Source organism: Struthio camelus, chromosome 6, assembly GCF_040807025.1.
Source record: "Struthio camelus isolate bStrCam1 chromosome 6, bStrCam1.hap1, whole genome shotgun sequence".
Lineage (NCBI taxonomy): Eukaryota > Metazoa > Chordata > Aves > Struthioniformes > Struthionidae > Struthio > Struthio camelus.
The window spans coordinates 32,054,380-32,074,594 of NC_090947.1; the positions used below are offsets into that span (position 1 = coordinate 32,054,380).

Genomic DNA, 20,215 nt, shown 5'->3' on the forward strand with positions numbered 1-20,215 from the left:
GTCCGAGTTAAATGATGAGATTGCATAATCTTGAAATGCAGTAATTTTTGAAGCAGTGGTTTTCGGATTGCGTTTTACAAAAGTGACCTTGATGTTCGTGAAAGCAAAAAGAAGAGTGTTTAAGCTTTTCACAAACTCTCGGGCATTCTTTTTCTTCACATGCCAGCTTTTCCTTTTTGTGCTTTTTCAGGCATCTACTTAACCGCAAAAAATTTATTTCAGGGGGCAAACGCCAGCACAAGCTGAAACTAACTACTTGAACAAAGCTAAATGGTTGGAAATGTATGGTGTAGACATGCACATAGTCAAGGTATGTTTAACCACAGCGTGGTGACCTTTGGAAACGATAATGTTAGCTTTGTCCAGCATTTCAACATTTGTTTCCCCTCAAGGCAAAACAAAAATAGGGAGGCTGTACTCATCTAAACTGTGTAACAAGTGATCTGGCTTTGCCTCAACATTCCACCTGGCAGCAAATGTTTCTGCAAGGTGTAACTTCAGTCCAAACATCTGCTCTGTATTAAACGTGTGATTGGTGTGGCAATATGTACTACAGTTTGCATTTAGACTGAAAGCTATGTGAAAACCTTAGTAGTTAAATTAAAATTGGCTGGATTCCAGTCAGTTACAGGGGAAAATAGATCTTCAGTGAAGAAAGGAGCGCAGAGGAGGTCCTTGTTACACAGACAAATCAAGAGACTTTCTTTAATTTGGCACTATATTTAGTCTTGCTGAAGGGCTGCAAACTAGAAAAATCCATTGCACAAGATCATTGAATGCAGAAATGCTTCTGAAAGTTTTGTTAGCCTAAATAAGCAGATACATCTTTAATTGTAACACTGGAAGAATAAGCTACATTAATCACTGGAATAATTTGGATAGTGTGTCAGGCATGGAAACAAACATAATATTTTTTTTTTTGTAACAATTAGGCAAGGGATGGCAATGATTACAGCCTTGGACTAACCCCTACAGGAGTTCTTGTCTTTGAAGGAGACACCAAGATTGGTTTATTTTTCTGGTAAGCTTTCTGATTAAAATAGTTTTTTACTCTTTTGTTTCTTTTCCACTAGTCAAAAATATCTTTGTTTAGAATATGAGACCACCATGGATACTAGTTATCTGCAAAAGTATTCTGTAGCCTGTGAGTGTTTTCACAGTGTCCAAAACATAATCTTTCTTTTTTTAACGTTCTTGATTGATATATGTTAATAGGCAGTGTTGCTAGTGGTAAGTGAAAGACTGGATAACCTTGGATTATTTTTAATGTTTTGTTTTGGGTTTGTTTTTGTTTTGCTGAATTTTGCAGTAGGTGCTTTGGAAATCAAGCATGCACCCAACCAGTAAAATTAAGCTTTTTCATGCATTCAGGGCAAGTTGTACACCTTACTTTTCAGAGAGAGGCAAAAGTAATTAGAGTAGTGCAATCTTTTCTTAATCTTATATATTATTAAGTGCTATAACCTGTAATTCCTATCCAGTCTTTAAAAACTGTATTCACAGAGTAAGCAAGCAGATGGTAGAAGAAATTTCACTGTACAAAGACTTAATTTGGCTTAGTCCAGTCTAATTTTATAAACTGCTCAGAGAAACATTCACTTGGTGGCAGAAATGGCAGGTGTGTGTCCTATGGATTCAAGAATGCAGGAGTCCCTCCACCATCAGTTCTGTTTTTATTTAATTATTTATTTGTTTGTTTTGTTTGTTTTGAGCAGTTTCCTTTTTTATGTCGTGTCCATGTTGTTCTCTTTGGAAACTGTATGTGGCTCTGGGATCTGGGTTTTTCTGAAACAGCCATTGTTGGAAAGGATCTGTGATGAACTGTAGAGGATTTACCTTTCTTTAATAAAACAGAACTTAATTTGACCTGTCTTTCTGACTGCACACAGTTTTCTGTGCAAGTGGAAGAGCAGGCAAGCATGGGTATTTTGGAGGAATTTGCAGTTTCAGTTCAAGTAATTACTGTTTAAGATTTGATAGGTTCATGTATTTTGGAGTTGCTGACTTGTAAATCTTTTAAGTTTCTAATGAAGAAGTCCTAAATGCTGAGGTATAACATCGATATCCCCAGTCTGGTCAGACCCTTATTGCATGAACTCAACAAAACAAAAAACTAGCAAACAAAAACACACCCCAAAAATTATTTGGTAGAGACTCTTGGACCAGCATGTCTAATATACCTCTCAGTGAGTTAGTAAGAGTTAGATGTATACTGCTTTTTCTGTTCATCTTGCAGGCCAAAGATAACAAGGCTTGACTTCAAGAAAAACAAACTCACTTTAGTTGTTGTTGAAGATGATGAACAGGTAGATAATTATATCTGTTTAGTTATGTCTCAATCTTGATTATACAGCGTTAATTTACTTACTCCTGATCTCTTTCTTTATATTTATGCTTTGAGAATTAACATGGCTGTCTTGCAAGATTTGTAGTTGTGGCTCTTGGGGGGAAATGAAGGGACTTCTGTATGAAATAAATTGGTTCAATTATTTTTTCTCGCCTTTTTTAAAAAGGGGAATGTCATATTAAATTAACGTGGGCCAAATAATTTTGAAAGCCGATTCTTGTTTTGATGTGCTGTACTGGATAGTTTAAAAAAAAAAAAAAAAAAGGGCTGGGTAGCGTGATTCCCAAGCATTGGAATGAATTCCTTAAACAGATGCTAGAATTGTTCTCGGGGAAGAAATTGCTCTCAGCTGAGATTATAAAAATGTGAGTATTAGTAATTTAAGTAGATTGATCTGATTTGAAAGTGAGATCGAGAAGCTAGCTTCAGAGAGAAGTACCTTTGTATTATAATAATGTGTTTAATTTGTAATTTTTCAGAGGCTTGGCTTGTTACGTGTACAGTTGGTCTGTAGCCCTCTCCAACTTCAAATGTTGGAGCAGTTATTCATTAAAGCTTCTGAAAAAGTTGATTTTTTTCTACCTAAAATATTTTTCTTTTAACATATGTTTCAGCATCCATAAAACCATAGTTTATTTGACTTACATTTAATTGTAACTTTGACTTATGCAAGCCCCTTATAAATCTGCAGTGTGTTTTGTATGCTTTAAGGGAAAGGAGCAGGAGCACACTTTTGTTTTTAGGCTGGATCATCCCAAAGCCTGCAAACACTTGTGGAAATGTGCAGTGGAGCATCACGCCTTCTTCCGGCTCCGAGGTCCCGTCCAGAAAAGCTCAAGTCGATCTGGCTTCATTCGGTTAGGATCCCGGTTCCGATACAGGTCAGTGTCATCTATCATTTAGGATATCTCCTCTGTCGTTTCTCGAGTGGAAACAGGAAAGAAATTGAAATTAGTTCACCCAGGAATGGAAGTTGCAAATTCATGGAGTTAAGTTATTTAAAATTACCCTTTTTTAAAATGTAAGTATGGTTTCTTTCCTGCATTTTCTGATTTACTCTTAGGTGATTCTGGTCTGTGTAGAAAGTTATCCAGGGAAAGGTTTCTTGAGGTTTATGTTCCTTATGTAGCATATATAGTACATTTTGTTCTATAGACCACTTCACCTTGAAAGCCCATTCCTTTTAAGAACCATAGAACGCTGATGATTGTTTTGCACAGTTGGGGACAGAGCTAGTCTTTTGACTTTTGAGTTTCTAACCATTATTAGCATGATGGTAGCACTTCAGAAGCCTCAGATAAGGCCCCCGTTCCATGTCAGGCAGTACACGTGTGTGTAACTCACTTCGAGTGTTCCCAGACTAGTCTGCAAGATGCTGTCAGATGCTCCACCAGAGTTGATGAGTACATACAGCGTGGTAACTCCATGCAGCATGCATAAACGTAGCCCTTTCCCCCTCTCTTTCTAGCAGCTGCACCTTTACCATCTCATCTGCTTCAGAAAGGACTAATATTACCAAGAAATGAGGTGAATGTGGGGCTGCTACTGCTTTGGGGGGCTGGATCTGTCCAGACTCCACACAAAAGAAGGTTTACCATACCTTTAGAAATGTCATTTGTTGGTCGGGCCAAGTAGGCCACTTGTGAACTGTTATCTGGTTCATCAGATGAGTTTAAGGAGCTTGAAGGAACAGTGGAAGTGAGGAGGAAAGAAGAGTGAAGAAAGAAGGAAGAAGTGGGATAAGGATGGAAACGCTTCGTGTTTCCTGTCACCAAAAGACTTGCCGCTGTATGGACGAAATACCTTTCCAACTTTCTCTTGGAATGGAATTAATGCTTTTGGGTAGGAACTGCCATTGCTACCTGGTGTCCCCACTTGGGTCAGTTGAGGTGACCTTAACACTCAGCTTTTGTTGTTCTTACCCTTAAAAATGCGTTGAATACTCTGGTACTTAAGAGGACTTGGTCTGCCTAAAGAGTCCCCTAAGCCTTCAGGCCTATTGTGTGAGGGGGTTAGCTTGCTGCAGGGGTCAAGGTTAGTTCCTTTTGTTTCAGGATTCATGCTGATTTCAGTCTTCAGCAGTTATCTAAACTGTTAGCATTTGTGTTGATTTATATTTATTCCATCTGGTTAGAGGCAAATTACTGCGAGTCCAGAGCTTGTAATAAATGCGTTTTACAGCATTATCTTTAAAACGTATGAGGAAGACTCATTTCATCAGTTGAGGAGAATGGCATGTGTTAGGTCAACAGAACAGGTTATGCATAATCCACAGCTGTACGAGCTGGCTGTAGGCTGCCTTATCAGAGTGAGCCGGCGACTGTTCCCCACGTTTTCTTTGGACTACCTTTTGAGACTTTCAGCAAAGGGGCTACTTGGTGTGGTCAGTCTTCAGGGTGAACTTGATGCATACTCTGCTACTAAAAATTATTAACTAGCTGTAATTAGTGATCACCATGTTTACATCTACTATATGAAGGGGGAAAAAAAAACAACCCTTTTCTTGCAAAATCCTGAGAAAAAGGTATCCTGATGGAAAAGAATCCTGGAGGAGGGAAAAAAGCATTTCCTGGAAATGAGAGAAACTAAATACAAATTTTTAGCTTTTCTCTGTGACCTTTGACAAGATTCCTCAAGCTTCACCTTTCCTCTAGAATTATCAGCCTTTCTCAAGCTGCATGCATGGTGACCATGGTAATATGTAAAGGACAGACATACTTTTTGAGCAATTTAATGTTTAAGGAGTCATTCATTATGTCTGCTTTTTCTTTTGGGAAAAATGAGTCGAAGGGTGTTTGTAAAATTTCGATTTTATGTGAGAGGCCTTCTGAAGTTTTAACTTTTTTTTTTTTTTTTTTTAAATGGAAGTGAGATCAGATTATTAAGCCATGAATTCGAAACAGTTAGAAATGTGGCCTTTTTTACAGGCAGTGTCTGTATTCTGTGATCAAAAAGTGATTTATTCTACTTTTTTGTACTTTTACTTGGCATTGTTAGTGGGAAAACAGAATATCAAACTACCAAAACCAACAAAGCCAGAAGATCCGCATCCTTTGAAAGGAGGCCCAGCAAGAGATATTCAAGACGAACACTACAAATGAAAGGTAAACTCCTGACTTTCCATTGTGCAAAGTGCAATCCACAGTGAGAATCACGTAGTTATGTTCTCTACAGGTTCTGCATAGGAATTCTTCTGTAGACATTTGTCTCCCTCTTTAATTTTGAACATACGATCTCCTTTGACTTAGGAGGTAACGTGTATTTATCAGAAAAGGCTCGTGTCCACAATCTGGCATTCTAGGTTGCCTAACAGCTAAAACACCCATGAATATTGCAAAATGTATGTCTATATAAAGGTTGAAAACTTGAATTGAAGAAAGAGTGATTTTAATAATGATAATATTTGAAATTTTGGAATCAAGTTTGAAATTCTCGCTGTTGAGATTCTCCCATTGTCCTTAGACGTTACGTTCCGTCAGGACGAGACGCTCGCTTTGTCTCGTTCTCACTCCTGCCTAGGTCAGGAATGGCCTCCGTGCATACTTTTGGATCCTTTCTTAAATTCCGCTGTTTGGTTTGCTCTTCACAATTTCTTTTTATTCTTCACATTTAGATTTTTTTTTCTGTATGTCATACATGGGAAGGCTGTTTGTAACTTTTGTCCTTTTAATTGTCTGCTTTTAAGCAATGCTCACCTATTTTTATTAATAATATGCTCTCTTATTTTATACATGAGAGCCTAATTTCAAATTAAATTCTAATTACTACTTCCCTGAATGTTTTTGCAGCCCATGTTGCTAAACTTGAAGAAACAAGGTAAGGTGCATTCTAATATTTAACTTCATTCTTGATATTTGCCATCTATACTTGAGCATTTATCTCTGCAAGGTTGTAAGATTAGCTAAGTGTAGAAGAGCATTAACCTCTTAAACTGTGGTTTTGGTGTGGGTTTTTTTTTGTTTGTTTGTTTGCTTTAAATAAATCTTACTGTTCAGAGCAAAGCTACTGTGTTGCTGTCACGTGGAAGATATTGCCAAACATACTTACTGGCAGGAAAAAATGTTTATGAATGCTAGAGTAGTGGGTTTATGACTAGCTCCAATTTTTACTGATTTTGAGCTCTTGCAGCATAAAATACTGTAAGCTGCCAAGTAAAAAGGTCAGATAAAGCATATGAGGATCCCTTCCTGCTGAGATCTGCCTACTCTGGTTGCGTGATTGAAATATGTAATCAAGCGAATTTCAGAGAAGAGGCAAATAGTATAAAACAAATATTTGAAATAATTTACTGCTTTTATATTTTTCTGTACTGTACTTGCATTTATTTTTATATGTTTAAATAATTATATGCTTGTGCTTTTGGTTCTGTGTTTATAAAGCTGGAGTCTTCATACTTACTGTTGCAACGAAACTGAATCACAGAGTTTTCAGGCTGTTCCTTAAGGGAAGACAGAAAAACAGGCTAAAAAATTCCCTGATAGCAAAGAAACAAACGATCACTCAGTTCTGCTTTCTGTCCGTTGCCCTAACTCGAGAACATTGCAAGGATTAATTGCAACCAAATAGGAAAGAAAAGTAGATCTGTATACATGTTATAAACATCATGAAAGACAGTAGCCAAGTAAGGAGTGTCAAAAAACATTTCAAAACACCTGGCTGAATTCAGCCACATGCCTTCTGCTTGTAGCAGCGGAGGAGTGATTCTTGCATGAGAGGGGGAACGTGGGGAGAAGGCTGCAGTACTGCAGCTGCGATCTCTTCGTCTTTGTGACCTTACGGGCAAGCCTCTCCTGTACTAGCTGTCCTTTTTATAAAATGGAAAAGTTCCTTTCAACACTGGATGAGTGTGCTTGAAGATCCTCTGCGTGCAGACGGTGATTATGCGTCTGATTAATTAGCGCTCTCTTTGCGCTGTTGCCATGCCCTTCTCCGAGTATCATGCTGCTTAGGTCATTCTGGGAGTGGCAAGAGAAACTTCATGTGCAGTTTCTCCTTCTGATAAGAAGACGTATTTCTGATCTGTATCGAGGTGTGGCATTGTTATGGTAGTCTCCAGAGCAATCAATGCCGTTTCTGAAACTCTGCACTCAAGCATTGCTAGCTGAAATGCATCATGAAAGATGTGTGTTGATCCATTCTTTTGTATTAACTCAGCGCTGAGGAATGTGCTACCCAGAAGGCATTCCTTAATATTTCTTTTAAAAGCGCAATATTCTGCAACCTCCGCCCTGTCAACATAGAGGGTGCAAAGTGGGGAAAGAGACAAGGAACAGATTGTTTAGTATTGAAGTAAAGTAATTTAAAGGATCGTTAAAGTAGGCATAGAAATCTATTTGAATTCGTCAGCTTACCAAGTTGGGTAGCAATTATCCAGGTCATAAATGAAAAGGGTATTAGTTCTGTGAAACTGGAATCATTTAAAAAAAAAAAAAGAGAGAGAGAAGTCTGGAAAAAAATGGATTAGAATCTTCTCTTAAATGTTTAGCTTTATATAAGATTTATAATGTGTGACTATTGTGCAGGATGTTAGTACTTTTAAGTCTCTCAAAAAACTGAAAATATAAAATGTGTTTCTTGTAGAATCAAAAATCAGTAGGCATAAGGATGTATTTAAAAAAAAAAAGATTTTTAATGCTCTGTGGAGCTGGCTCATAATTTTTGAATGACTGCTTTTAAGACTGAAGCAATTCACTCCGTTAGAGCCTATATGCAGAGGAAACGCATGAATTTTCCTGATAAACTTTGTGAAACTTCAGATCATAGGAGTCCTAATTATGCAGCAGTCATATCTGCACCACGTAAGTGAGGTTTTGAAAATGTCACATTGCGTTGGGTGTTTAACAAGCAACTAAAACCATGGCACTTTCGCTTTTGAAGTGCCCCACCTTGTTGTTGAATGAGGAGGACTTTCTAAACGTAACTGGTTTAGGAGAGGAAGAGGGAAAGTCAGAGTTTATGGCCAAGCTTCACCGTGAACAAATCAAAAACTAATTTGGTAACATCAGTTACCTAGAATGAGACAGGTGACCTGAGGCACAAGTTCTTGATTTTTGTTTTGGGAACAGTAAAATACTCTAGAAAGATCTTTGCTAGACTTTGTGTTTCTTTTTGAAAATACATACAGTTCTGCCAACTGGCAAAAATAGTGTGGTGTTCTTTGAAAACTTCTGATTTAAATTCTTTTTGTCTTTCAGTATTCCAAACAATGCTGTTACTAACCAAAATAATGGATCACAACCAGTAAGGCCCATCTTAGTCATTCGTTTTTAAAAACAATTTTCATGTACTGCTTTCTTCTAAAATCTAGTGCCTGACTGTATTAAAAGTTATGCAATTAGCGAGTAAGTTGTATGGCAAAAAAATGGCTGCTAATTTCCAGGCATGATAATTGGTTAACTGAGCTGAGGTAGGGAAAATACCTCGTGCCCCAGTACCACAACAAATTATACTATTTATATGTATCTTTGAGAATTATTAGTATCTGAAGTACATGAATTCTATATGCCAAGTTACCTTAAAAAGGCGGGAGACAATTTATCAGCAGCAGTGTTGATCTCTTGTTCTAGTATTTTTTTCTAGTATTCTGAAAGAGGAGAATGTATCTGCAACTTAAAGAATGTATTGTTAGCAAAATTTAAGTATTTTTTGAGTTTGAGAACGAAATCATAGACACCTGTTCCCTGAGTACTTGTGCACAGAATACCTTATTTCACCGTTAGTGTAAGGTAACGCTCTTTCTTCATGAGTAACAAAATAATTGTACTTGGAGTTTGGAAAGACCCTGACTCCCTTTCTGGCGTATTTCAGATGCAAAGTGCAACAGGACAGGTCACAGATTGGCAGAGAAGGGAATCAAATTTATTTTAACATTAAGCAGTCAACCTCAACTGGAAGCATACAGGTAGACTGCTGCTCTGTAGAGCCTCTCGCCTTCTGTGCCCAATGAGTTGCTTTTTTTCAAGAGCAGTTATGTTTCAGATGGCAATTTGAAGGCTAGAATTCTAACCCAAAAGTTTCAATCACTGCTGCAAAGTTACCTATAGAAGGAAAGAACTACTGCATGAATCGAAAAAAGACACAACAGGCCACCGTTTTTTACTATAATCTTCGAGCAGCCCTGGAGTTATTATGGATCCTGGCTATAGTGTGCAGTGCTGGGGAAGATTGGGCCTGGGCGTCCAGTACTGTGGAAGTAATGGAAGAAAGCGGCCCTGTTTTAGCTTTGTGCTTAAGAAAAGTGATGATATATTTTGTTATGTATAACATGTCATTCTTTCATTAAAGCGTGTGTCGTAACTTAATTGTTTATATTGTGTCCCCAAAGAGTTGGAACGCAAAGCCGAATTTACCTGTCCTAACAGCAGTTCCTTCTGCCCCAGTCTTAGTGGAAATAGAAAACCTCCCAAGGAGCCCTGGGACCAGCCAGCAAGACAAGAAGTGGTACGTTCTGCCTTGTTGTTAAATAAATTTTGCTTGCTTATGCGTAGTCCAAGTGACTGTTTCTTTATCTGCGCTTAAATAAACTGCCTACCTTGTATCTTTAAGATAAATTGACAGCCCAGTTAGTGATGATGCAGCCAGATTGTTGCTATGAATGTAGTCCGGGGAGGTGAAGACAGCAATGCTTAGTCGCTGCCAACCAGAAAAAAAAGACTTCTGCAGGGACTGCCAATGATTAAAGCAGCAACAGCATTTTTAAGTCTTGGAGGGTAGCTGGGGCTGCCTATTTTGCCACAGTATCTCTTGTAGCCCTTTGCTTGGTATCGTGGGAGTCTAAGGATTTCTCTCGATCCTTAACAAAATGTAGAACCTCGTAAACAGGTGTCCTTCTGAATCTCTTTGAAAAACCTTTTGAAATGGGTAAACTAATTTGTTCATAATCTGGAAGAGAATGGGTGCTTGAGGAAAATGATACGAGCTGAAGATAAGAGCTTTGATTTTATGTAAGCAGGGTACCTGCGCCAATTTTATGGATTGGATGCATCTCAAAACCAGGCTGATTGGTTTGAAGATAAATGTACCTACCAGATATCAGTTTTAAAGTAATTTTATATTGCAAAGGCTTTTCAGACTAAAACTGACATTTCAACCTATTATTTCTGCATGCTTCATCTGACCTTTTTCAGCTTATTGTGCGTTCAGAGTGGATGTGGCTAATCCTAGAGGGGTAATTCTGATTTCTGTGAGAGTCTGAAGAGCAGTAATGCTGGAATGGAGTGGCGCTAAAGCTCTTATCCTCAGCAGTTTCAGCCCTCAAGAGAAAAAGGTTCTTCTCTCTTTGTCTGGAATAGCAACCTGTTTTGCTGCACACTCTCTGAAATATAGATAATATCTTTTTCTAACAGTACACTGACAAATGTATTTTAATTTCTTAAATCTTATTGATTAAAGACTTTTAATACAATGGATCTTGGATTACAGGAGGGAGGATAATTCTGCTTTGTCTGTTGCATTGTGTTGCAGTTTCAGTCAAAACGAATGATCAATGCTGTTTTTCTTTTGCCCTTGATTTGTTTAGTATCTGAAATCTGTGCTTGTCTATGGTGAGATCGTGTTGATCGCTCGATTCCTTCCATGGTGGTGGGTGAAAGAGGTGGTGGTTTCTTTATTCTTCAGCATTTTCAAAATGGTTTTGTTGTTATTCTCTTGGTCTAACAGCAAGGTGCACGCTAGAAATGGGTATTTCCTTTGGTGGAAATGTTTGACTCGTGCTCCAAACAGCTCTTCTTGGGTATCTGATTCAGCCTGGCATTTGTGCTAGTATTTGCAAGGCTTCTGTTGTGCATTGAAATCCTACTGCTTTTGTTCAGAAACAGAGAGGACTTTATAGCCAATCTGTTTCAGTTTTGATCTTGGTGCACCTGTTTTAGGATTAAAAGCCTGAGCCTGTCTTTTAACAGGCATTGTCAAGGAAGCTAAGCTCATGTGCCAGCTGCTGCAGTATGTAGCCTTTCCGTAGGAGAATGAATGGGAATATAAAATACACCCGTATGTAAACCAAAACAGTAAGCAAAAAGGAAAACAGCCTTCTTGGTAATTAATTCATTCAAGAGAGTGATGCTTGTGCTGCTTATGTTTTCTGTTTCTTAGAGACATATCATTACTGGAGGCAGTTGTCTTCGGGCAAGGTGGTTTTAATGTGTTTACTGGAAACAGTACTGCCTCTAGTAAAGGACAAATTCAGCTGTAGGAAGAAGGCAACAGTTTGGAGCTGAGTCAGCAGTTATGCTGCATTCTGGTTTCATAGATGGGAGGTGGGGTTAAGTTAATACAATTGCCGGAGCATATGTGCTTGTTGTGGGGGCTGCGACTTGACTACTGCGCCTTCGAGTCTTGGTGTCTTGATGCTGCTAACAAGGTCCTTCCTGAACTGCCCTGTCTTCAGTTGGCCTGTTTCTGCGTGAATTATCTCTGCTTCCTGTCAGAAAAATAGTCATCTTTTAGAGAGAGAGTTTGCCAAGTTTTTTGAGAACAACGAAATCTTTCAGGTTGGGGATTTTGTTGATGGTTAGATGTGAAGGGGTTTAGAAGTAAGGTTCTGACCTTGTGAGCGTCTGTATTTTTCTTGGCAGATGCTTTTATTGGCTACGTTGCAACTAGAGCCCTTCCTAATGTCAATGTTTCCTTTAATTTAAAATGTTAATGCTGCAGCTGCCAACAACAGTTGTGCCAGATCCTAGAAAGTACTCTGCCAGATAGGAAGGATTTTAGTTTCTTTGTTTTTTCTTTGCTCCATTCCTATAAAGTTGTCAGAAGAGGAAAAGTGCATACGTCCTTCTTGGCTATGCAGATGGCCTTGAATATTAGCTGCCAGGCCCAAAGGCCTAAAACATAATTGGTATCTTTCTAACTTGGACCTTTTCTCAAAAAGCTGTTTCCGCGATAAGACAAGGCAGGAAACAAAAGATTAATAATTCTATTTCCGAGAACATGTAGGGGGGCCTTTTTGCTTGCTTAAGGATTCATGGGTCATTTCCTTAGAATGAGTTACACAAGGAAAATTTACCCATGGGTGGCCTTTATAGAAAGCCTCTCTCTTTCTAAAGGAGGACTATCCTTGAACATTAATTATTTACTGCTGTTGTGAATCCTGCATGCTTTTCTGCTTCCCTGCCTTAATACATGTGATCTTCCAACTAATGCTTGGCTGTTCTGGTAGGGCTGGAAATGTTAAACTGGACTTGCTGGAACATGAGAAGATGAAATTTGAACTTGGGGGCTGTGTCGGACCCCCTCTGAATGAACAACAACAGAGTTTCCGCTTTGTTGTTTAGATTTGGGCCATCAATTAGGGAATTGTACATTAAACTAAAGGAGGACTTCTTTCTTTCTTTCTTTCTTTCTTTCTTTTTTTTTTTTTAAGGAATTTCTTTGCTTGAGTAGCTTATGAGAGAGCACTTTTTCCCATGCATTTTGATACCTGACTCCAACTTGCATTAGCCTCGCTCAGAACATTACAGTGAAGGATCCTAATACTAGAGACAACAGTTAACAGCTCTTTGTCCATTTCAGCTCATTTTTTCCTCCTGAAACTAAAGTTTTTAAAAGTTTTCTACAACTAAACAATTTCAGTAAGTTGCTTATACCTGCTGTTTTCGCAGTGCTTGTGCCTTAAAGCCTTACAGCTTTCTATGTAGTAATACCTGGCACTTGCATAAAACACATATTTCAGGACGGTGCTTTGAAGTGATCGGTGTTCTCTCCTGTTCCTCTTTCTAGCTTTTGGAGGACTCTATTCCGCATGGTACTTCTGTGGTTTTGATTTTATGAATTTGAAATTTTAAACTTATGAAAAGTTATGCCTTCATGTGCAAAATCAGAAAGCAGGCTCTTGGCTTATGTTGTGATCTTTTCTAAAATAATCTATCTCCAACTGTGTTTTTATGCTAATCAGGTATAGCGAACTAAGATCAGCTTCTTCAATAGTATCTAGCCCATTAGTGAAAAAAATTAAGCAAATGATCTGTGTATGCTGTGCTATTTGCTCCTTCACAGTAATGCTCCTTTCTCTGATGTTCTGTTTCCTTCTACTCACATTATAATCTGCGTTTTCCAGTGGCTTTGAAACTTGGTGTTGCTTATAGAAGCTTATTTCAATTTTATATTTAGATCTGCCACTTAAACCCTTTAAGCTTCCTGAATATAAAATGCACCATGCGCTTGGGAGGTTTGTTCCTCTACCGCATTGTGCCTTTTCCCCATCTGTAAAATGAGCATTGTTCTTGCTCAGTTTTGTGAAGTGCTTTGAAATATGAAGCATTTTTCATTTATGTAAGCATAAATATAATATACATGTAATAATTTAACTACTCTTTTCTGACTTTTGCAAAAATGCGCATTATTCTGCAGCAAAGGGGTTTACTTGACACTGTCTTGATGTGCACGCGCATGCCTCCTTCCTTCGGTATTTACCTTCTAGCAATGTCGTCCTTCCTTGCCTTTTCACATCAGTCTTCTTGCCTTCTGTTTTTCCACCCTTTTTCTCATCCATACCTAATTACTAATTGTGCCCCCTCCCACTCCCCAATAATCCAGGCCCTTTGATGCTGCCGACTGCCATCAACGTGGTGGAAGTGTGTGGAGCGCGTGGGCCCCGCCAAGGACCCGCTCTGCAGACGGACAGTACACTGCTTTTGTTCATGAGCGCAATGTGAAGAACGCGGGAATTCATAGTGGTGCTGTTACCTATGTCCAAACCACCATGACCAATCTGTAAGACGTGGGCCTTTCTGGAGCTTGAGGCTGCTTTGTAGCAGAGGCCGCCGGAAAGTTACATTTTGAACTGCCTTTAAGATAAGGACAACGGACCAGAAGCTAACTAGGGAAAAAAAAGCTTTTATTATGAAGGCTCTGCATATGGTGCTGTTGGTATTTTTAGTCTTTAAAGAAAAAAATAACGTATGGACTACAAGACACCAGTCAGTCTTGTATTAGAAAGAGTATATATATATCTTTTTAATTGCCTTAGGATTTTTCTTAACGGTTGAAAGATTTTAGCTGGTTTTAACACTGAGAGCCATGCAGGAAGTCACATTTATAACAAAATACTGATGCACGTGCCACCCATGAATTTTAACATGGTTTTAAAAATCTTAACTAAATAGAGGATGTAACTGCCCCTCCTCTTATATCGTGATTATTTAAAAATGTTGAAGGTATAATGGTTGATCTGTAAACTAACTTTTTTAAGAAGTCCTTTTTTTGAAAAATCTTTTGGAAATGGAATAGAATTACTTTTTAAAACTTTTTTAAAATAAAATTATCAGAATTCCTGAAAAGGCAAAGAGTAATATTTTGGGGCAGCAGGGCCCTTCTAGGGAATGTCTTAATTGCTTTCTAGAAATTTTTCTTTCATTTTTGCTGCTATGCTTCAGTTGAAATGAAACAGAACATACCGCCTGACAACCACGAGTCCTACCATATGAATCATGAGGTTAATCGTTAAGTCAAAGGTTAAGGCTCCAGCTTCATGACTCATCAGTGTTCTTGGGAGTCTTTACAACACGGAGAACTACCTTTAAATTTGAACACTCTGTGTTTTCGTATGTTTTCTGAAGTTAGCTGCTTTTAAATTGCAATAAGCTTTTCCTCTGTCTAAAAAAAAAAAAAAAAAAAGGAAGAATTGTGGTGAAGGGCTTTAAAATTCACCTATAGTTGGCTTTTAGAATAAAGAAGGTCTTTGAATAATTTTCAAATTGCCAGTTGTTCACAGAGCCCACAAATAGAAAAATGTCGTGTTCAGATATCCAGTCCTGAAGAACTAAGAAGAACCATAAGAAAATAAGTTCAATCCAAGACGTAAGTTAATTTTGCCTGAGATGTTTTGTTCTCCTTACCCCTTACATCTGGCAGGGGAAAAGGAGATTGCTAATGAAACATGAGTCTCTCTTTGCAACTCTAACAGAAGGATATGCAGGTTACATATTAAGGATCTCTGGGGTCTGCAGAGATGGTTAGAGCAGTCCATTGTGCTATTTTAAATTAGATCTACCAAGGTGGATATTGTAAACATCTAGAGCAAACCAAACCTTTATGTGTGTTTCTCCATTACTTAAAAAAACTGTATAGGGATGCAGATGAAAGCAGGCACAGCATTTTAACTTCAAAATATCAACTAATTTTCTGTGCAGATGAGGGAAAAGAGGCCATTAATTTGAGTGGATGAATCGGTGATAGTTTTGCATTTAACATTTAAGAACATTGTCGCAATAACAATTCTTTGTTTTATTACGAAGTTCCGAATGGCTTTACACTCTGTAAGTTCACTTGTACTTCATCTGAATGTGGCGGTCAGGCCACTGTAGGTGGTGGCTGACTCCTAGGTATCAGAGAAGTTTTGTTGAAATGCAAAGTTTAGCTATCACAGAACGAGAGAATAGTTGAGGTTTGAAGGCCCTTCTGGAGATCATCCAGTCCAACCCTCCAGCTCTCTCGACCTCTTCCTGTGTGTCAGATGCTCCAGCCTCCTCTTCTCTGCGTCCGTTTGCTGGACTTGCTCCAGTAGGTCCGTGTGTTTCTTGTGCTAGGGAGCCCAGACCTGGACGCAGCACTGCAGATGTGGCCCCACCAGGGTTGAGTATCCTAGTGGCCTGCAGTGTGCAGAATGTCACAGACTGCCCTGGGATTAGCTGCAACTTCAATTCTAGCTGCAGCTTTAATAATTTCATTGTAGACTGTTGTGTGACAGCAGAGCTAGTTCAACCAGGGGAAGCAACCTTGGTTGCCTGAAATCCATCTGCCTTTGAAATTGATTTATTTTAGTATTGTGCACATTGCATACTTTTGCCAGCTGGCTTTCAATCTTGCATACACCCTTAAGGGTTCATTTTGTTATTTGTTGGGTTTACTTCTGTGCAACTCCACTGACTTCAGCAGAATTACTACCCAGTTTACACTAGAGTAAGTGACAGCTCTCAGCAGACTGAGAAATGGCACCAAACAAGCACACAGCGGTACCAACAATATTTATCTGATTTTTTTGAAAGAGGAGGTCACATGCTTTAAAAATAGCATTGCTGAAAGGCACAGATGTCTTTCTGTGACAGATCTTTAGTCAATATCCATAAAGCTTCTGCACTTTGTTCTAAAGGTCTTTCTTTTCCTTTCTGTAGTTGCTGGCTTCTATATATTTCACTAAATCAGTATTTTGAAATCCTGTGGAATAATAATAGAGGAGATACGACTGCCCTTATTGTTTCATTATTTAAGAAGACTCCAGATTTTGTCACTATCCAAATAAACGGGAGAGAGTGAAAATCTCAGAATATGTGACTCAGCCTGCTCAGTAGAAACCTGAATGCGTGTGGACGATCTACGTTTGTGAGACCACGCGTCCCTAAGCTTTTCTCTTTTGCTTTTCTTGCTTGAAGAGGAATAAATACAAAGTTTTTAAATTTTTTTGTAACGGACAGCTTTGTCAGTCGCAACATGCATGGTATGCTTTGATGATACATATTAATGTATTTATCAGGGAAAAAGAAGAAATAATGCAGTAGCAAACTCCCTGAACTGTGGGAGTTCCTGAATATGTAACAATATCTCTGTGATTTATTACTGGGTTGGAAAGCCTTTCCAAGTATCAAAACCTTTTGAGTATTCATTTATTCATAATTATTTATCTGGCTTGAACGCATTTATCAGCTTTTCCCTCAGAGTGTTTCTTAAAACATGCCAGCAGAAGCTGATTCTGAAGACATCAAGGCTGGCGCTTGTTACTATGCAAAGTTCAAAAAACCTTTTGTGTAGGTAAATTCAAACACGCTGAAAGCTAATGCCTATTTCATTCTTGACTACTGCATACTTAACGATGTAGCAGTTCTACTTTTCATTGAATGCCTTTCCCTATCTCCCTTATGATTGACATGAGACCTTATCAGTCTTTCGTTAGAGAAGTCAGAAGTTTTGTGCAGTGATGAAAATAATAATCTTGTGCAAAGGAGAATATCTTCTAAGACCCTTTTTATATGAAGGTACGGAAAAGAGTTTGATATCTCCCTGTTAGTCTGCCATGGTTCAAGAGGCGCATTCACCGTGCCAGGTAGTTAAGTAATGTACCTGCCAAACAAAACGAAATACAAGTCAATTGAGACAGCAACTCCTTTATCCCAATGCTTACATCCAAGATGTTGGAAGAAACGCATAGTTCCTATCAGATTTGTTGTGGGTTAAGTCTGACACATGCTAATACCAGTACAAAACTCGGCCATGAAATATCATTTGGTATTGGGACAAATCCATTTCCAGCGCAAGGGAGAGGAATAAGCTCAAGATAAAGAACGTAGCATGGTAGACCCTAATACCCAGGGGTTACTGTAATGAACAACAGTTTTGGCGATCTCTGTATCCCTGACGGGGTCCCTGACATAGGTCTGAAAATGACCGACTGAAGCTTCATACACAGATCAGATGCATGTGTGATCATATGTATCAAAGATCAGGTATGTTCAATACTCAGTGTGCGAAGATACCCTTCACTTACCAGTGTGGAGGTCAAATTAAGCAGGAAGCTTGCTTCAGTGAATGTACAAGCCTTTGCTCCTTTTTCCCAAGGTTTGGCACCTCATAATTTTCCTCAGACTTCTTCTGGCTCTCCATATACCAAAAACCCTGACTTAAGGTATTGTAATGTACTTTGCACTTTCTACTTTTGTAGTCTGGCCATTTGTGAAACCTACTGCTGGCGCTCTGAGGAGGGTGAAGAATCCGGGCGGCCTTCAGCAATGTCATGCTCTGTGGGGAACTTGTCCTCTGTGCCTGCAAATTCCAGAGTTTCCGTAGTATGACCTCCCTTTTGTGATTGCCCCTCTAAAGGTGGCTGAATGGGTATTTTGGTGGGTCTGAAGGCAAAATGGGACTGATTCCTATTGGAACCTTGGCTTATGAGGCTTCCTTCAGATCTGTAACCCCTTCAGTTGTCTTCCCTGAGGCCCCACTGTGACACAGGGGTGAAGCTGCAGCGACTCACCCAGGTTGTGTCCTTGCTACCGTAGCCAGGCCTCCACCTCATGGCAGAAAACGGCAGTAAGTTTTTCTGCAAACTTCTGCCGACTTAATGTAAGTAGTATCTGCTTCTGAAGCAGCACTAGACACACTGAGCGTTTCAGTTGAATGCGTCATTGTGTTTCACGACTGCCCGTATTTCTAATGGGCACGTTTCAGAATTAGCTCTCTTGTCTGTCTAGTAAACATTGTTGCAGTTGTCACTGAGGAGAAAGGGATAGTGTAATTGTCCTAGCAATTTTCTAATGGAGATTAATTCCATTTTTCATCCATTTTTGTTCCAAGCTATAATGCTTCCTTCAACATATCATTGCCTCAGGACCTCTAAGTTCCCTGTAGGCAAAATTTTAAAATTATATATGAGTTGTCATACTAGACATTTGTGAGGCTATTTACAGAAATCTGTCAGAAAATAAAAAGAAAAGTGTTGGCCTCATGGAGATTTGAAAACACATTTCATTTTCATGCATGGACAGCATCTGAGAGTAAGATATGGAGATTCAGTCTCACTTTCTTCCTAGTCTTAATTAGAAGAGCATCTATTCCTGCCTATTAATCAATTCTAATAATTGAAATCCTTGCAAGACTATTTGCTGCCTGCTGTTTCCCATTAGTGGTAGACAGAAAGGCTACCCAGTAGATGGAAATTTTTCCTATTTTTTGTTTTGCTTGCAGCTTCTCTACTCACTTTACTACTTAGGAATCAAGGAAGTGATCAGCATTTGCCCTGGAGCAAATAATTATCTTAAGATGATAGTACATTATTAGTATTAAAGTAGTGATATCCTATACTCTGTTGCAGAAGTGTATATTTAACATTGGAAGAATTCTTCTGGGCGCTTGAGCTGAAGGGTTTTTTTTTCCTGGAGCCTCTAGTGATGACACTGGACTGCTTCCAAATTCCAGGGGATGGAGGGAGGGAAGGGGGCATTAACCCGTGAGTGATGAATGAGAAGCTGGTCTACAGCTAGTAGGGCCTTTCTCTATCTATGCATAAGGGTAAGTTCTGTTGCGGTCGGTGTTTAATCGTTTCCATAGTTGGGGCAGGAATTTCAAAAGTGATGAATTCTCTTTTCAAACCAGTATTTTAACCAGAGCGTGTGTAAATATAGTTGTTCATTGAAAGGGGAGACAATCAAACTGCACTTGTATGCACAGGTTATCCAATTAACTGTTGTATTCTGCAGCAGCTGTTGTTTCTGTATTTGTTACAGTTTGCTGTTATGATAGCTTTAGCTGTTCCTGAGCTTTGAAGAGATGGATGACAGATTCCTGACTGTTTGCACAACCTAATCATCATAGTATGACTTTCATTTTTATAATTTTTTTTCCTATTTTCCTTATAAATATAGATGATAGGAAAAAATAAAAAGGAGACGTTTCCATTAGAAAGCAAAGGATGTGAAGACAAATGTTTCCTAACAGGGTACAGTGTACCTGCTGTCGTTCATTTAAAATACTGTGACTGCAAAATATTGACTCTTTCATTCATGCCTCTGTCCAAGTTAGTAAAACTAAAACTAGTTATAGGTTATGCCTAACTAGCAATGGCATGCCTAAACATAATCTAATGTTGATGTAGCCCTGTGCTCTGCATGCTTCTGCCCTCTGTTCTGTTTACAACTGTTGTTGAATGAAATGTCCAAAAAAAAAAAAGCTTTTTGTAAGCAGTGTAAGTTTCCTTTCCACCAACTTTTCTTTTTCTCATATTTTCTGTGAGTAAGTCTATTCTTCTAGAGACATGAATAGCTCCTTTTTTTTTTTTTTTTTTTTTTTTTTACTCACTGGCAGCCAGTGTCTGTTAGTTATCTGAAACAATTTTTACAGAATGTGTCTGGTTACCAGTAAACAGCCTGAAAAAGAGATTGT

At 38.7% G+C, this 20,215-nt stretch overlaps 1 protein-coding gene across 3 annotated transcripts in view; it reads left to right on the top strand.

Moving 5' to 3' along the window:
* EPB41L5 (erythrocyte membrane protein band 4.1 like 5) overlaps positions 1 to 20,215 on the top strand; it is a 64,341-nt gene that overhangs the window by 25,023 nt on the left and 19,103 nt on the right. For all 3 annotated transcript variants that reach the window (XM_068949001.1, XM_068949002.1, XM_068949003.1), the window contains exons 9-16: positions 223 to 310; positions 933 to 1,021; positions 2,237 to 2,306; positions 3,059 to 3,228; positions 5,345 to 5,451; positions 6,136 to 6,163; positions 8,542 to 8,587; positions 9,672 to 9,787. In XM_068949001.1, the coding sequence (XP_068805102.1) occupies positions 223 to 310; positions 933 to 1,021; positions 2,237 to 2,306; positions 3,059 to 3,228; positions 5,345 to 5,451; positions 6,136 to 6,163; positions 8,542 to 8,587; positions 9,672 to 9,787 (714 nt within the window). The remainder of the gene's footprint in view (positions 1 to 222; positions 311 to 932; positions 1,022 to 2,236; positions 2,307 to 3,058; positions 3,229 to 5,344; positions 5,452 to 6,135; positions 6,164 to 8,541; positions 8,588 to 9,671; positions 9,788 to 20,215) is intronic.